At 39.1% G+C, this 16902-nt stretch overlaps 1 protein-coding gene across 1 annotated transcript in view; it reads right to left on the reverse strand.

The window, feature by feature from the left end:
- Positions 1 to 16902, reverse strand: part of USP25 (ubiquitin specific peptidase 25) — a gene marked incomplete at its 5' end in the record, with an annotated part of 70800 nt that overhangs the window by 50424 nt on the left and 3474 nt on the right. The window contains 2 exon segments of the mRNA XM_008941064.1: positions 3367 to 3529; positions 9438 to 9561. Of these exon segments, the coding sequence (XP_008939312.1) occupies positions 3367 to 3529; positions 9438 to 9561 (287 nt within the window).

Raw genomic sequence — 16902 nt, forward strand, 5'->3', positions numbered from 1 at the left:
AACCCTAAAATTTATAGAAAATTACAAGCACTAACCTAACCAGTATTCTTCAACACTTGGAATTTTTGACAGTTTCATTAAAAGTATCAGTTCAATGCATGAAGTAAATTAAAAGCAGAAAAAAATAATTAAGGAAGGAAGATTGAATGAAAGAGAAAACATTACTATAGTCACAGGGTAATTCAGCTCAGGTGGGACTGATGCAAGTCTCTTGTCAAACCTCTTGCTTAAAGCAGGTCACTTGTGATACCAAACAGGGGTGCTCAGGGCTTTCTCTAGTCACATCTTAAAAGCCTTCAAGGTTTGACAGAGCCCGCACAGCCTCTCTGGGCAACCTTCATCGTGTGCCTGTCTTCATTGAGAAAAACTCTTCTTACACCCAGGATGAATCTCTCTTAGTCTCAACTTACTCACATAGACTCTCATCCTCCCAGTATGCACTGCTGTAAAAAGCCTGGCTCCATCTTCTCAATGGTCAACTAATGAAGACCATCTCATAGCTTCCCAAGTTGAACTTTGGCCTCTTTGCAGTTAATGAGAAACCTCTTTGATGATGTATGACCTTTCAAAAATGACAGATGGTGGCCTTGCTGAGACTCTCCCCTATTCTCTGAGCACCGCTGAATGCAGCTAAGTGGGTACTGTGGCCTTATACAGGTGAAGTTTCTTTGACTCAATCCTTAACTACTGCTTGGAGTTCCTCTTCCCCAGCTACGCACAGTGACCTCCCCAGCGAGGACTGAGGCAAAGCACACCACAGTGCGCCTCAGCCTTATTTAAGCATTCTTCCACTAAATTATATGCTCTATTCAGAAACAGAATTGTGTTCCCCTTGCTCAGCCTTTTATGATTAGTGTAGCATCAAAACCTCTTCTTGTTACCCTAGACATTCCTCGAGGCATCAACTCTAGATTAGCTTTCACTTTCCTGATAGCACCCCTTTATGCCTAGGCAACACTTCAGAACTCCTCCTCAGCAACCTGTCTCTGCTTCCAGATCCTGCATGCTGCCTGCTTGCATTGGAACTTGGCCACGAGTTCCCTGAGCAGCAGAATGGACCTTTCTTGCAACAAGAGGATGCTGCCAGCTTTCCTGAGCTCCTCTGCCCTTCACAGCTGCTTCTTACAGGATTTCAGACACCAACTTCCTGAATAAGGCCAAGTCTGCTCTCCTGAACTCTAGGATCTGTACCCTGCTACTCCTTTCTTGCTGCTGTCAGGATCTTGAGCTCCACTACTTCATGGTTACTGCAGTCAAGAGCACCCACATTACTATATCTACAGCCAGTTACCCATTTAAGAGAACAGTAGATCCAGCTGTGCAACACCCCTAGTTAGTCCACCAATACTGGTATCAACAAGTTATTCCTGATACTCTCCAGATATCTGGTTTGCTTGCATCCTTCTGTGTCGGACTTCCAGCAGGTCTCAGGATGTTTATTAAAGTTCCCAATGGGAACTATAAACCACAATCCAAAAATTTCCTTGCCTTTAAAGAAAGCTCAGTCCACATCCTCATCCTGAGGAGGGTGGTCTGTAACAGACCACCAGTGTGGTACCTTTACCAGCCTCTCCTCTGATGCTAGCCCACAAACTCTCATTTTAAACTTTCATCTCGTTCCACACAAATTTGAGCTGCTCCTTCAGAATGCAATGCCCTTCCTCATCATCCCTACTTGTCTTTTCTAAAGAGTCTGCATCTCTCCGTTGTACCACCTCAAATTCATAGCCCACTCACACCTCGAGAACTTTCCCAGTCCCCCAGCTAAAATGCTACTAGAGTTAGGTAAGATCTGGGAAATACCAATAAGGCAGATCAGAGATTAGAACAGATTCTATGTAAGCAACTCAGCAGTCACCTCAGAAAAAGATCACCAAATTGTTGGAAGAGAGTACGACAGCAGTTCAAACAACTGTAATGGCAATCAACTTTCAACTCTCTTGGCCATGAGGAGACACAGAGACCACCAGAAAAAGCTACTAGAACACAGTTCAAAAAAAAAAACTGAGAAAACCACGGTGGTTCTTCATGCCACAGGGTGCACAACTACAGAACTCTTACCCAAAGGACGCAAGAAGTTCGCAACGTTCAAGGGAGACATGTACATGAAAGAGACATCCACTGGGGATTACCAACCAAACAAATGGCCAAGGATTAAGGAAATCCCCCAAGATTAAAGCAGCTGGAAGCTCAGGAGTGTTTTAACAGAGCAGTATCACGTGTACTGTTTGTACTCCTCTGTACGCATGCATTTGCTGAAACTGGCAGGCAGAAGGTTGATGTAAATGGACTCGGCCTGAAGTACAACAGCTATCAGTATGAAAGTAACAATGTTAGTTTATCTGAAGTGCTTTAGTTTGACAAGAATTTGTTAAAACAGTTATGAAATACTTCATTTGCATCCTCTCAAAATGTGAAAAGTGACAACATGCTGAATTTGCTTCTTGTAGACTAAAAATAAATTTTCCACTATTGTATTCCAGTTTCACACGTATTTTCTATGGGTTTGGATGCTTTTGAATGTATCTACAGATTACTTACAGAAACACAGATTTAGCAATCACTTCAAAAAAAACTCTCTTTAGAAGGAGTCAAAGTTTATGTACCATTGGTTATTGATATTAGACTTCACTTGGCAAGTTGCAGTATATGTACTCATTTCCATATTGATCCTATCTTTAAAAAAAAAAAGTAGCTTTTAATTAAGCTACATATACACTAAAACCAACTGAGAACACACATATTGGCTACATTACATAAAATAACCCAAAACAGACAACTGCATCCGTTTCTGACCTTCAGTTTCCTCCTCCTTAAGTTTCTTTCTCTATCTGTTAGTTATCCCTTTTACCCTCAGCTATTTCCTTGTAGCTAATTCTAGTAAGCATTGTGATTGAGGGTGCCTTATTTCCTCTACCCAGCCCTGTTGTCAGACAACCCCTTTCAGTCATTTGCATGCATAATTAATATAAAAAACTCTAATATAAAAAACATTAATATAAAAACTCTGTTCCTCATCTGCAATTCAGTTTTCACATGTTTTTAGGCATCCACAATTGTCACTGATGTCAGCATGAGGTGCAGACACCCAAGAGTTTCAGACACTCGACTTCTTTTCTTCAACAACTTCTTAATAAGAAACATTCTGAAGCTTCGCTTAGTTATGCTACAGTACTTTCTACACTTCAATCACACTTATGGATGAACATGTTAAGAGATGAAATAAATAAGTAATGCTCTAAAACATCTCTTGCAGTGGCGTAATCTTCCCAGGAAAACAGATATGCCAAGTTACCCACTGAAGATAATTCACCTCACAATAAATACAATGAAGAGTATACACAGCTAATCAAAGAAGGTGCTTACCTGAATGACAGCACTAAACCAGCACGTGTTGCCAACATTCTTTAGCCCTACTGGACAGTTGTCTTGCCGCTTTCGATCATAAGGGTTTGGAGAGTCACTCCATACCTCTGGGTGCGTCCTCTTTAAACTTGCTTTATTTTCTGCAATACTGGCTTCTAGAACTCTTCAGGAACAGAAGGGAGGGAAAAATGTGAGAAAAAATGAAAACAACAACAAAAAAAAAAACATAGTAAAACTTTTTCAGTTTCTAATACAGACATCTTAATTACATCATTCACTAACTTATTGTTGCTGGGCTTGCTTTTGAATCTATATGCAATAATATGTCTTCAAAAGCAAGATGTTATTTTACTTTTAGATATGCTACAGTAATTTCATGACCTTTTGGAAAATGTTATCAGTGAGTGAACTTCCTGTGAGAGCTCTCAATAAAAGAGCCATGTCTGTAAGTCATCAATTATTTGAGAACCAGATTCAACTGGGATGGACAAGAAATTTTAGGCACCACTGTTAGTAGCTTTCATCTACAACTACTTTTATTGGTAGGTAAAGCACAAAGTCACCGGTATTTATTTTACTGACAGGAAACCAAAGCTAGCTAGGCAACTTTGAGAAATGGAAGCAGCTTATCGAGTTTCTACTTTTACAATGTACGCAGCTGTATTCATCACTTTACATAGCAAGGAATTACTTTATAAGCCATGGAAAGACACGTGCCCACAATTTGAAAAACTAACCCAAGAAGTTAATTGAATGCTTCAACGACCACACTCTGCAGGAAACTGCTCCTAGGTGATTTATGCTCAATGTCCCTATTTCACATGACAGTAGGATCTGTTGGGGGTTACGCTCGCAAACTGAAGCTTTGCTCAGCAGAGTATCTCTCTATCAGCACGTATCCTTAGACCAGTGACAAATAACCCCTTAAAGGTAATCTGTGGTAGTCACATACGCTAAAAAGAAAGATGGAGATGGATACATTCACATCATGTAGCAATGGCTCTAACTCACAAGCAAAACTGTCTGGTATGTACACTGATACAGTAATCACTATCCCAAACCATCTAGACTATCATACAACAGGCTGAGCTGCTATTGAACTATGACATTTGCCAAGCATGGGATTTCAGGACCTGCATGACCAGCACCTAAGTAGTCTGAGCAGCATTAAAGGTTGTCCCCTTTGGTTCTAGACTCAACAAAAAAAAACATGTTTAGGCTGGTCAGTAAATGGAGTTCCTAAAGGACAAACTTTGAACACCTTAGAAGAAACAAAGAAACAGAGGGTAGGACAACTCAAAAAAAAAGCCCACACATGACATAAACCCTCAGTTTCCTAACTGAAAATTTATTTCAAGCTATGATCTTGTCAAAGTAAGAAAATTTATCTTACAAGACACACAAGAACTACAAAGCACTATATGAATTTATTGTAGATCACTGCTTTGAAGGAACATACTGATTTGTTATTGCTATTTGGAAAAAAAAAATTAGAAGTATTCGGAATTTGAGAGACCATTTCACATCAATACAACTCAGGAAGAACCTAAAGCTTGTAATTTCCGAAGAAATAATTAATTTCTGACATTTAGTTTATGACAGATAACCTTGTAAACAGAACTAAAAGGACAGACATATAATCCTCTAAAACTTTCTACTCTGACATCTCTTCAAACAACGCACAGGGATGGAATTTGACTCTTCAGTAGTTGCTAGCTGTAAAAGTCCTACAGGATAATGTTATCTCCTAAGCAAACCCCAAAATGTAAAGAAAGGCAAATTCATTTCCCTTCTCGCTGATACAATCCTTCAAAAATGTTAGAAGATCCATCTGTCTCTGCTTTGAGAGTAAGTTATTTGATGGGGACATTAAAAATTCATTTAAAACAAATGCCATAGTTCTCAAATAATTTCTTGTTCGGGTAGAATTACTTAACTTCTTGTTTAAAATAAATTAAAGGGACCTTTAAACTGGGGGGAAAGACTAATAGACTGGAATAAATCTAGAACGATGCTGTAACAGCACTACAATGCCTACTTCATGCAACTTTTGTTTCAGGGAAACAAACTTTCCCTCCGCCCCCAGACTCAAGAACATGTCAAAATATTTCAAGATTCAAGTTCAGAAAAAGATTCTCGAACTGAAACAGTTCCCTGACCCCAAAGACATTACCATTTATCAACTTAATCTCCTACTAAAATTTCTTTCTTGTTTTTGTATTTCTTTAGCAGGTGAAGGATTTCCTCATCACCTCCAATCTGTTTCCCTGTTTTAATAGAGTATTTAAGTCTCAAAGCTTCATGGTATTTTTACATAATTTTATCTAAAACATTATCTGTCCTCAGAAAGCACACTCAATAGCTCCACAACCTATAGCTGAAAATGAAAATTCATTTTCAGCCACAATGGTACTTGTGATGCCAACTGAAATAAAGTGAGCATGGTAAATAGGAACCTAACCATCAGCTCAAAAGCTACATACATAAACCTATTTCCCAGCATAGTGAGTACCCCTCTTATATTGTAACATTCACTATATTATAGTCATACAGCCCTGATCTGGGAGATAACCTTGCTCACGCATTGCTCTCAACAAAACGAGCATCCTTCCAGAAAGTTAGTACAAAACACCCTCTTTACAACCCTTGGAGACCACAGTGGCAGAGCCATAAACTCCATGCAGGATACAGTATCTCTCTAGCGTCACAGGACCAAGGGCTTCCCTGCCTCCAAGCATTGGAATCTGGCTGGGAGGGGAACTCTGGAGTGAAGGTTAGTTAATGCCAGGGTTGGCAGGGGACTTGAAAGCAGCCTTTCATTTCTCTCCCTAACAAGCTGGGCACAGACAAGCAGCTTTGCAGAGCTGCTCCCACGGCCTAGCCAGACAATGGAGGCAGGAAGCCTCAGGCAAACTAAGGCCACAGCACTGACGTCCAGCCAAATCATTTTTTGAGGAAGCCCACTACCATGCTCCAGAAAAGCCCACTCTGGGAGGTTACTCAGCTAAAAGAACAAGGAAAGGTCTTTATATTGTGACTCTCTGAACACTGGACATCCAGGAACACCCCAACCCCAGTTTAACCTTTGCTCTATGCAGACAATGTTTAGTCACAGTGCAGAGTCTCCAGCAGTTTCAATGACCATGTTAAAACTGCCTGGGTGTTGTGCACATCTTTATGCACTTACAGTAGGGGCTTTTGCTTCAATATGGCTACTACCCTAGGCACAACACAGGCCAGATAGTTTCTCCTTTCAGTCACATCTTACTAGCTTCCCCAGTGAAGCCCTGTGTGGCCAGCCTCATTCTCCTTCAATCCATGAAAAGAAATAGAATCAGGAGAAACTTTTTCATGTTAGGAAATATGCACATTTCCTTGGGAAATTTGAAGAGCAAACAGTAAAAAATTTGAGATGTGTCATGTACAAGATGTTCAGCTTGGACATTTCAGCTGCACTCCTCTCAACATCTATGTAGTAATCAGATGTATCCTCATTAAGTAGCACAAGGCAATTACATTCAAGAAGACAAATTCTACGTGCATTACAACATTAAGTACACAAATTAAGAAATTCCATTAACGCTCCCGTGGAAACCTTAACAAAATCAGTGCAAATTAGGTTACAAACCACTAGGAGTATCTCTGGAAAAAATTCTTTACACCAATGACTAAATACATACACATTCTACATTATAATAAATGAAAGATTTCCATAGTTTAATTTTATTATTATTGACTTCCTATTTGATTCCTGCTTCTTATTTAACCTAGAAAAACAAAAGTAAATGGCTGCAGCTTGACTTGTTTACAACCACAGTGTTCTACTTCGTTTTGAGAAGCCCTGCACAGATACTGTGCTTTCTATTGGAATACTAACATTCTTCTGTGGGGTGTTAACTACAAAGTGATTTTCATTTAGAAAAAAAAACAAACAAAAAACAACAACACACACCACGCACACAACAAAACCACCACACAAATAAAACCCCAATACACAAGAGTCTGAAGTCCTGTCCTTAACGGAAACTGAACAGTTCAGATCAATAATTCAAGAATTCTAAACTTCCTGTATTTGTACAACTCAGACATAATTTGCCATTAACTCAGGGCGTATCTTGGTATGTAACTGAGTTGATCTAACACCTCAATGCTGCCAAAACCCCCAAGATTCTCACTGTTCTCTGCCTCCACTCACAAGCGAAGTCCCATTTCCTTCCTGCACCATGACAGGCTCTGGATCTTTCAGCGATTTTTTTTGTATGGCTTTGGGAAATTAATTCATGCAACAAACGCTCCAAAGTATACTACAGCATGTATAGAAAATGTGGTATAGCATGCAGGCCATACTCCCCTTGGTAACAACAAGATCTTAAATTTGGCACATGCTACTGTGTGTAGTTCTGCCATCAAACACACTTCTATGTTTCATAAAAAAAAAAAAATCTCATTTTCTTCATATATAACTGAGCAGATTGCCTACATGCCTTCATGCATAAAAAAAAGTATATTTTATTTTCTGCAACCAGAAGAAGATACACCATCATTTAAGTAGAACGTATTTATAATTCTTAGTTATGGACTAAGCAGATAAGACCAAAAAGGACTTTTTAGACTGAGAAGTGAAAAACTAAGTCCACATGAAAAAAAACCCTAAAGCTTCAAGGCTCCCAAGAAGTGAGCACAGCAGAAGCAGTCAAAGCATGGGGAAGGGGGGGAAAAAAAGGGAGAAAGATTTCCATATCCAGAAATAGGTCCATCTTTCTGAATGTCTGCCTAAATCACAGCTCTGTAATTATCATAATTCTGTCCTAAAAAAAAAAACAAACATGCAAGAGCTGAACTTCTGAACCAGAACGGGACAGAACTTCCACCATCATCTTGTATACATGCACATATTGAGGTCTTAGACAAAGCCAACCCCTTAAAATCTTCTTCCAATTATTAACATAAATCCCTCTCATCCGATCTCTCTCTCCTAAAATACCTTATCTTAAATCCATATAACACGTTGGCTTTTTAGCATAAATGGAGAGAGGGGTGTATGTTTATTCTGAAAATAAGTACATTTATTTTTCAAAAGGAAAAAGAAAATCACTGTGGATAAAACAGTACTTGCCATATTCTCAGAGTTGGACTTTTCTGATATGCAATTTAGGTTGTCAAATGCAGTGAACCGAGAAAAAGAATTATTGAGGTGAATCTTCTCCATCTAAATCATTTTTTAATAAAAATCAGTCTTCTGGAAGGAGACAACACTTAACCTTCGCACACAAGGATCAAGCCATTGCCCCTTTCCCCTAGAACAAGGCCAGTCACAAATGAAAAAACACCAACATCCCTCCCACCCAACTCCACACTCAGGCTTAGCTCACGTTCCAGATATTTCATCATTATGTCTATATTTACATATAAACACATACTGTACAAAAAGTTATTGTAAAATCTGATGAAAATTTAACTTACAGGCTCTTATTACGCTCAAGTCAAGAAAGTTAAGTTCATAGAACTTTAAACCAAGAAGTTAACTTCACTCAAAGCTTATAAATCCTACTTGTTCAACAGGTTAATAACATGCTTTATCAGCTAAAGCACAGCAGGTGCTCTTATTATACCAAAGTCATAGCATTACTACCCCCTCCCTCAATCTCAGCCTTAGCACAGAGGTAAGAAAACATTACTGTAAAATGAACACTGCAAAAAGACAGGACAAAGAACTTATTAGCTTCTTAATTATAATTTGTTTTCATTGCCTTTTACCTGATACGCAAGACAAACTTTAGAGTTTTAGGTCCTATTTAAATACAATCATATGCGCTCTATCCATCCAATTCCTCAATATTTAAACAAATATATCAACATGAGACATACTATTAAATCCTAGCCCACACATAATAGACTATTTTCCAGTGCAGAACACATACAATACACAAAAGCAACATCCTGAAGCCAAGCATATCAGTAGCACAAGTGAAAGTAAGTTATTATTGGTTAAATTAAAAGTTAAAAAGGCAATACAGGCCAATCTCCAACTCTTTAATTTAATTTCTGCTTTATATAAGTTGTTCGTTTACCTGCTAATGGCTTGTTCCTCATCTGTTATTCCAGTCTCCCTGAATGCCCTGTTTGATTCCTCCAAACTCAAGGCAATTGCCCTCTGAAGATCATCTTTATCATCTCCAGTGAGATCAATCACATCTGAAAAGCAAAACTATCTTTCTCAAAATTAAAAGTGAAACAGAATGAAAGGCAAGTCTTACTTTAGAGGAGAGAGAGCCCACGTGGATTGCTGAGCACCATTCCAGTTCATCCCTCCTGTGCCCTGCACTCTTCCAACCACTAACCCTGCTGACTGCTCCCTTCCACCTCTGAGCCACAGGAACACCTCAGCAGCTTCCTCTCGCTAAGATTGACAGGCAACCATCTTCTTTCCTCCTAATGTTCAATATCATAAAGCTATGGGGCAAATTCAGGAATCCATGGTTTCCAAAAGCCCTCCTGAAGCAATACACTTAAACGTATTACTTCAGCTGGGGTCATCGGTTGCTTCCAGGGAACGCGAGATGAAGACAACCTTCTCTTAAAAAAGATACCTCAACCAAGCATCGCTGGTTTTCCCCCTTCATGGAGCAACACGTGCATAGTTTTCCCAATACAGCCCCAAATTCTACAAGTATTTCTGTGCACTGGTGAGCCAAAGACTTTCACATAGTTTCATAGCATGTGGGAGTGTTTCCTACTTAACCTGTTTTTTTTTTTCTACCCTGCCTATGCATTGCTTTTCTGAATGTATTTAAATCCCACGTCTGTCTACTGGAGCAAGTACCCCGTCTCAACAGGAGGATTAAGAAAGCTAATACTGAAGTCAAAACGAAGATCCACACTTGGGACACATTGAGAATGCTGGATGAGCTACTGACTGGGTAATGAAGATGAAAACAACCCTACTTTTGCCTTCCTTTCCAATTCTCATTATCTAAAGAATCAGAATCAAACATTCCCCATAAACCTCCTTTCTTCCTGAGAATACTGACAGCACTACCCCACCTGAGTACAGAGAGATTTTGCTACTCTCATAACACTGTGACACAAATCATCTTCCTGTTGGGCACAGCCGTGCTTTCAGAGCAGCCAGGACCAACAGGCATGCTCATCAACTGCACAAGACCTTCAGAAAAGCCAAGGTCATTGGTCATAATGATATCAAGGGCCAGAAGTCTAATTTTGCAAGTCAGCCAGACAGAAAGAAAGGGCAAAGTGAAAAAAAATATTTTTATGTGCAATATTAGACAGACACACACACAGAGCATTGGCTGGTTCAGTGTCCCTCCTCCAAAGCCAAAGTTTACCCAAAGAGTTATGAAAGGGACTACTCTCCAGCCTGGGGTTTGGACATTAGGAGCTAAAAGACTCTGGGAGAAAAAGAAACAGATTCTAAACTGATGATTGCTCTCAAAGAGAGATGAGCAGCTTGTCTGCATTTCTCCTTCCACAGGCCAGCTCAATTACTCATACCCAAAGAGCCCCTCCATCTTGCTTCTGGCTTTTCTCCTGGATGGGTTGACTCGCTGTAGAGACAGTTTCCCCTACTTCCCTGGCCTTGCACGTCTGGGACGTTTCTCATTGGATCGAGACAGAACACTGAACTTACTATGCAAAATCATTGCCATAGCTGTTGATGAACAGAAACTGGGATGGCTTATCCTCACAGAAAACTGAAACTAAAGAGAAGTTGTAAAAGAAACTTTTCTGTTTACACCAGAATCTTCAAAATACAATTTTCAACGTAGCCCCATTTTGCCCAAATAAAGATGGCTGAATTTCTATTTTATTTAGTGAGCCTTTAAAAGAAGCACTCCTACCTACAAAGTAAACTGGGCACTCTGTCGTGATCTGGAAATAGAGAAAAACATTATAACAAAAAAGAAACACTTCACAGTTTTATTTTTATGTCTTTTGTAGTCAGTGCAGATCTTCCGGCATATCAGAAGGATACTTCAACACAAATGAGCCTGAAATTCTCCTTCTGAAGTAGTGGAAGTGTGCAGATTCAGGCTGGATGTGAGGAAGAATTTCTTCACCATGAGAGTGGTGAGACCCTGGAATGTGTTGCCCAGGGAGGTGGTTGAGGCCCCATCCCTGGGGGTCTTTAAGGCCAGGCTGGATGAGGCTCTGGGCAGCCTGATCTAGTGGGAGGTGTCCCTGCTCATGGCAGAGGGGTTGGAACTGGGGGATCCTTGTGGTCCCTTCCAACCCTGACAGATTCTGATCTGTTTTAGCAGAGGACTTTAGAGCCCTAATGGCTCAATGGTTGGACTTGATGATCTTGGAGGTCCCTTTCAACCTAAAGGATTCTATGATTCTACAGTAACTACAGGAACCACCAGCAGAAGTCTCAGTCACAGGAGTTTTAATGTGTGAGATGCCATGTGGAAAACAACATAATTCAAGCTAAAATAATCCCTCAGCTTCTCAGATCTGCAGTCTGAGAGCAGAAGAAAGGCTAGAAAGGTGGACAGCGATGAGAGGATCCCGTGACCACACGCACTACCTCTCACGCTCCAAAACGCAGTGTTCATGGTGTATTTTCTACCCATTTGCAGGTACTCACTCACCTACAAAGGCCTTTTCTCCACTGGACACAAGCTGTTTTTCTGAAAGTAGTAATATTGGTCATAACTGAAGACGGAGCAAGGCTCAATCCAGCAGCCACACATGCTGGTGGAGAAGTATGGGATTGCTCCAGGGGAATATCAGCTAGTCTCTAGACAGGTAAGAGCAATTAAATTCTCATCTAACAATAGGAGGTTAAATTAAGAAGTAAGCTCCTTTATATGGGGAGTATTTTCCAGAAAAGAACTCACAACATGGCTGAAAATTACATGATTATATAAAAATCTATCAAGGTCAATTCCAACTCACACTTTCATTAAATTATTCAACTTCACTAATCTTTAATAATCTATACCACCACCTTATGTCTTCTGAAGTTTATTACCAGCGATTACATCACTTTAATATTAAAACCCCAAATCCCTGACTTGGACTTGCTTTCACAAAGCCGATCAACACAGCGTCCTTTGGCATGCAAGGGTTTTGGAGCAGATAATACAGGATTCTTCTTAGAAATGTTGTTTTCACATATACATTGTCCCTGATCTGCATGAAGACAATATGGTGAAGACTGGCTGCCAGATACTACCACACGTGAGTGGTGTAATCGATTTATGGCACAGAGGGTTTACCTCGCATAACCTAGGTCAGAAAAATACCCTTATAAACATCAGCTAATTTATTGTTACCTACTCCATGCAAGCTTTTAGTCTGTAGCAAATCTAAAATGAAGATGGTTTGCAGATATAATCTAATGTATTTTTGCTCATGCTTGCTGTACTTGGAACAGGTCCAAGGTCTTTTTGAGCATCTCAGTTGACATAGAAACCAATTAAGCTGCAAAAGCTCATGATATGACTTGACTCCTAGATCACACAATTATGAAGAGATCTCAAAAGAAGTCGTAACAGAAGAGGAAGTCTGAGACTAAACTCTTAAAAAAATCAGCTTGTCTGCACAGTTTGAATCCCTGTCAGTTATAGAATATACATTAATTTTATGCAGGTTTTGATTTGTTTTAGAGTATCTTCATGTCTTGTAAATTCTCACATGGATATTTCCTTTTTTTTTTTTTTTAGTAAAAAATGTCAAATTTTCAAACAACTATTCTGTAAGTATGATTACTTTCCCATCTCTCACAATCATTAATAAATTCAATATTAACCTAGTTTTAGAGTACTTATTTTAATACTGTAGTGTTAACGCAAACCTAAGACTTTATAGCAATCAGTAGTGGAATACATTCATGAAATTGGCCTACTGAAGTTTTCTACCTGACCAATCAATTTCTGTGTTCAAGGTCTGAGTCTCAAGAGGAAAAAAAAATAACCCACAGCTTCTACCCCAAGCATTTATCAGACATACAGGAGTTTCCTATGATAGGCTGAAGGATGCATTCATAAAGGTATTAAGAATAATGCTACTTCCCCAAATTTACAGTTACCTGACTTTAATTAACATAAGCCAATTCTGTAATACTCCTGTCACTGAGGTCACAAAATGCTTTTCTCACTGGCTCATCCTCATAGAGGTACTTCTTAACGTATAACACACAGCCCTAGAAAACGCAAACTTTCTTAACTAAGCCATGACTACCAAAAATCAAAACAGTTTCCTTCTGAAAAAATTATTTATGAACACAGAAACCTCTCATCAGTCTGCCTTAGTGCATATATGATGTTTATTCAACAATAATTAACATGCAGAATTAACCAACTCTTTAACTAAGAAGCGTATTTTTGGCTTACAACATTATTATATAATAATATATGCTTCTGGTCCATAAGATTCAGAGAGTTTGACATGATTTTTCATTCTACAAAGCAATTTTAAGTGGTATATTGAAATTCTGTGACAAATATACAAGTGTATATGGAGTTAAATGTAGTAATATGAACACACTGTATCTTCATCTACCCCCACATATCTACTTTGTTTCCTGAAAAAAACTTCTAATCAACCTGTGTCCTTTGGAAGTTTCTAGCATCCTTTAAATAACTGGTTCTTACCTGGTCACTGCCTAAGTCATTAAAATAATTACTGTGTTACTAACTTGTACTTATACCAGGAGAAGGCAGCGAACAGTAACTTCAAACTAAGTAGGCTGGGAAACTCAGCATGAGGGACATCTGAAGTGCCAATTGAACCCCGGGGCATGCAATAAACAACCACAGTGATGCAAGCACTGGCACAGGGGGAGGAAAATTAAGGGACAGGCCCGATGGATTTGATGGATTTAATGGACAGATGCCAAGTAAGGAAATGCAGTAGCAAGACTCTAATTTCAACACACCAACAATATAAAAAAAAAAAAAAAAAAAGTTGAGACTGTATCAGTTTTGCTTATTACAAGCAGAGTTAAGCAAGATCCTACATTATACCATCTATTCTGTGATGTTAAATGTCATGATGGCCTCATGCTCCTATGTGAAGGCTTAAAGGTATCTAATTGGCTGCATACTCCAGTTTCGGTTAAAACTGTATGAGGAAAGAACACATAGCATCCTAGAAGCTACTTAGCCAACCCAAAACAGTTCTATTGATGAAAGAGCTAACTAATGTTAGCCACCACTACCTTACAGGAACTTCCTCATCCCAGCTGCACTTATACTGTCCTAGGATTGTAACACCTTAAACTGACGATTCTTGCACTGACAGGGATGGGAAGGAGAGAGATAGTCATGGAACAAAGGAACAAGTCAATCTCTAAGACGAAAGGAGGAACTTAAGATACAAGACTCCTGCATTTTGAAGCAGTGACCCTTTCATATCAAGCTGGGGACACTCCCAGGAACCTGGATGGAGGTGACAAACAATCCTTGAAATAGAATGCTATGTCATGAAGAACCATAGCAATATCTGACTTAGGTAAGGTGACAGAAGAATTTAGTGTCTAAGTCTACTCACAAACAATAAAATGCACAGCTATAGAACTAGAACTGACTAGCACTTATGGCAAAAAAAGAAGTAGGAAGTACGCCTGATCCATGTTCGGTCTGCAATTCACATCATCACAGTGTTGCAGAAAACATGAAGAGCTACATTGAATTATATTGTCAGAGTACTACATGGGCATTTATAGATTCACCCATTTTTCTTAAGAATTTGGTTGAAGTCTTGGTTATCGAGTGCCACAGTTCAAGAAAAAAGCAGACCCATTAGAGAAGGTTTAGGAAAAAGTACAATAGGTATAGGAAATGCATCCAAAGTCCTGGAAAGAACTGGGGCTCTTTAGATCTAAGGAGAGTCTGAGGGGACATTATGATACACCATCTGAGATAAAAGGAACAAAGTGTACTATAATCTTCACAGGGGGCAGAACAAAAAAAATAGAGGACTTAACCTGAAGCAACAGGGATTTAGGCAAGACATCAGGAGTCTAAAAGTAAGGACAGTGAAGCACCAAAACAAATTACTCTATAAACTGCTCAGAGTATTTAGAACAGAATGGTTTAAGAAACAGTACATAAATATCACTCTGGGAGGTTTCAGGTGCAGTTAAGTATACCGCATTGGAAACGGCAGACTGAATGACTTCTGAAAACTATGCAGAGGCCCAAACTCCAGTAAGAGGAACATATAAAAAGCCAGTTCCCCAGAAGCAATGAAGTCTACAACCCTCAAGCTGGTATGTGTGACATTTTATAGTTACATTGTACCATGTCCTTTTAAAAGGACTTGAAATCTTTTGTTTCAGATGTGGAATGTGGAATTGCAAAGACTAAGAGTTCAGCTTTTCTGAAAAAGAATTCTAAATTTTCAAAAGAAGGGAGAGAATTTGTCTTGACAGCTATTTCATTTTAAGACAATACAACTTCTAAAATACATATCTTCTCTTGATTCTGCTGCTTCCTTTAACCCTGGGGTGTGCAAGTTTCTCAAATAATAAAAAGTAAACGGATATATGCTTAGCAATACAACAGTTCTGTTGTGCAGCCATAGAGAATTCCCAGAGATTCATAAAGATTTCATAGAGATTTCTAGAGAAATCAATAAAGTGAAAACATGGGGAAGTACAACTGAACTTCTTTTGGTTTTCCATATATGCAGTGCCTAGGTTTCATACTACTCAGCAGAACATTAACATGATCTTAAATTAAAAGGTGTTCATTTGCACATTGCAACTCTAATGCTTAAGCATTTTCTGCTAACAGATTCCAGAAAGGGAGAAAAAAAATCCAAGTGTAACACCATCTTTGCAACAGGGTTAGATTAAGCATACATTACTCCTGACATGAAAAAAACGTGCTTGCATATGCCATTCTGAAAAGGCAAAAAGGCAAGCATCCTGAATAACACGGACTGTGCAAGTCAGCCTTTGCTTTTAGAGGTGGGAGTAAATTTTATCCACACTCATTATTTTTGCAGCTGCTGAAATGCATCTGCTCATGACAAAAATTAGGTTTCCTTATAACTCTTAACATACAAAATGCAACTCTTGACACAGCTGAATGACTGCTGTCACTTTTGGAAGAGCCAGTGCACAATCCAGGCTAATTGCTGCTTGCTAAGGCATACATACACATTTTTATTTTACCCCTTAACTAAGTAACCATTTCAAAGAAATGTGGTCAGTCAAGCTCAAAGAATACATTTCACGCACCTTTATGCAAGGCATACATTCTACAGCCTCTGCGAGTTGCTGGAAGTTTTCTGTGGCACAAAAACCAGTTCTGATATTGATCTGTAACTCCCTCTCTCATGCCCAGTTGGGATGACTTAACTTGGTGGGACCGCAAAGTTTAGTGACTCATAACACTGCAAGTTCCAAAGGCACAGAGGTAGGTAAGCAGTAAGGGTGAGTTATAATTATTTTCATGTAATTACACCTACGTGGGATATTAAAAGGGAGTCAAATTTGAAAGGCAAGGTACTGTCAGCAACTCAGCAGAGCTACTGAGAACTACTAACAGTGCCCTTTGCAGA

The sequence above is a fragment of the Merops nubicus genome, unplaced genomic scaffold (genome assembly GCF_000691845.1).
Source record: "Merops nubicus isolate BGI_N331 unplaced genomic scaffold, ASM69184v1 scaffold8750, whole genome shotgun sequence".
NCBI classification, from domain to species: domain Eukaryota; kingdom Metazoa; phylum Chordata; class Aves; order Coraciiformes; family Meropidae; genus Merops; species Merops nubicus.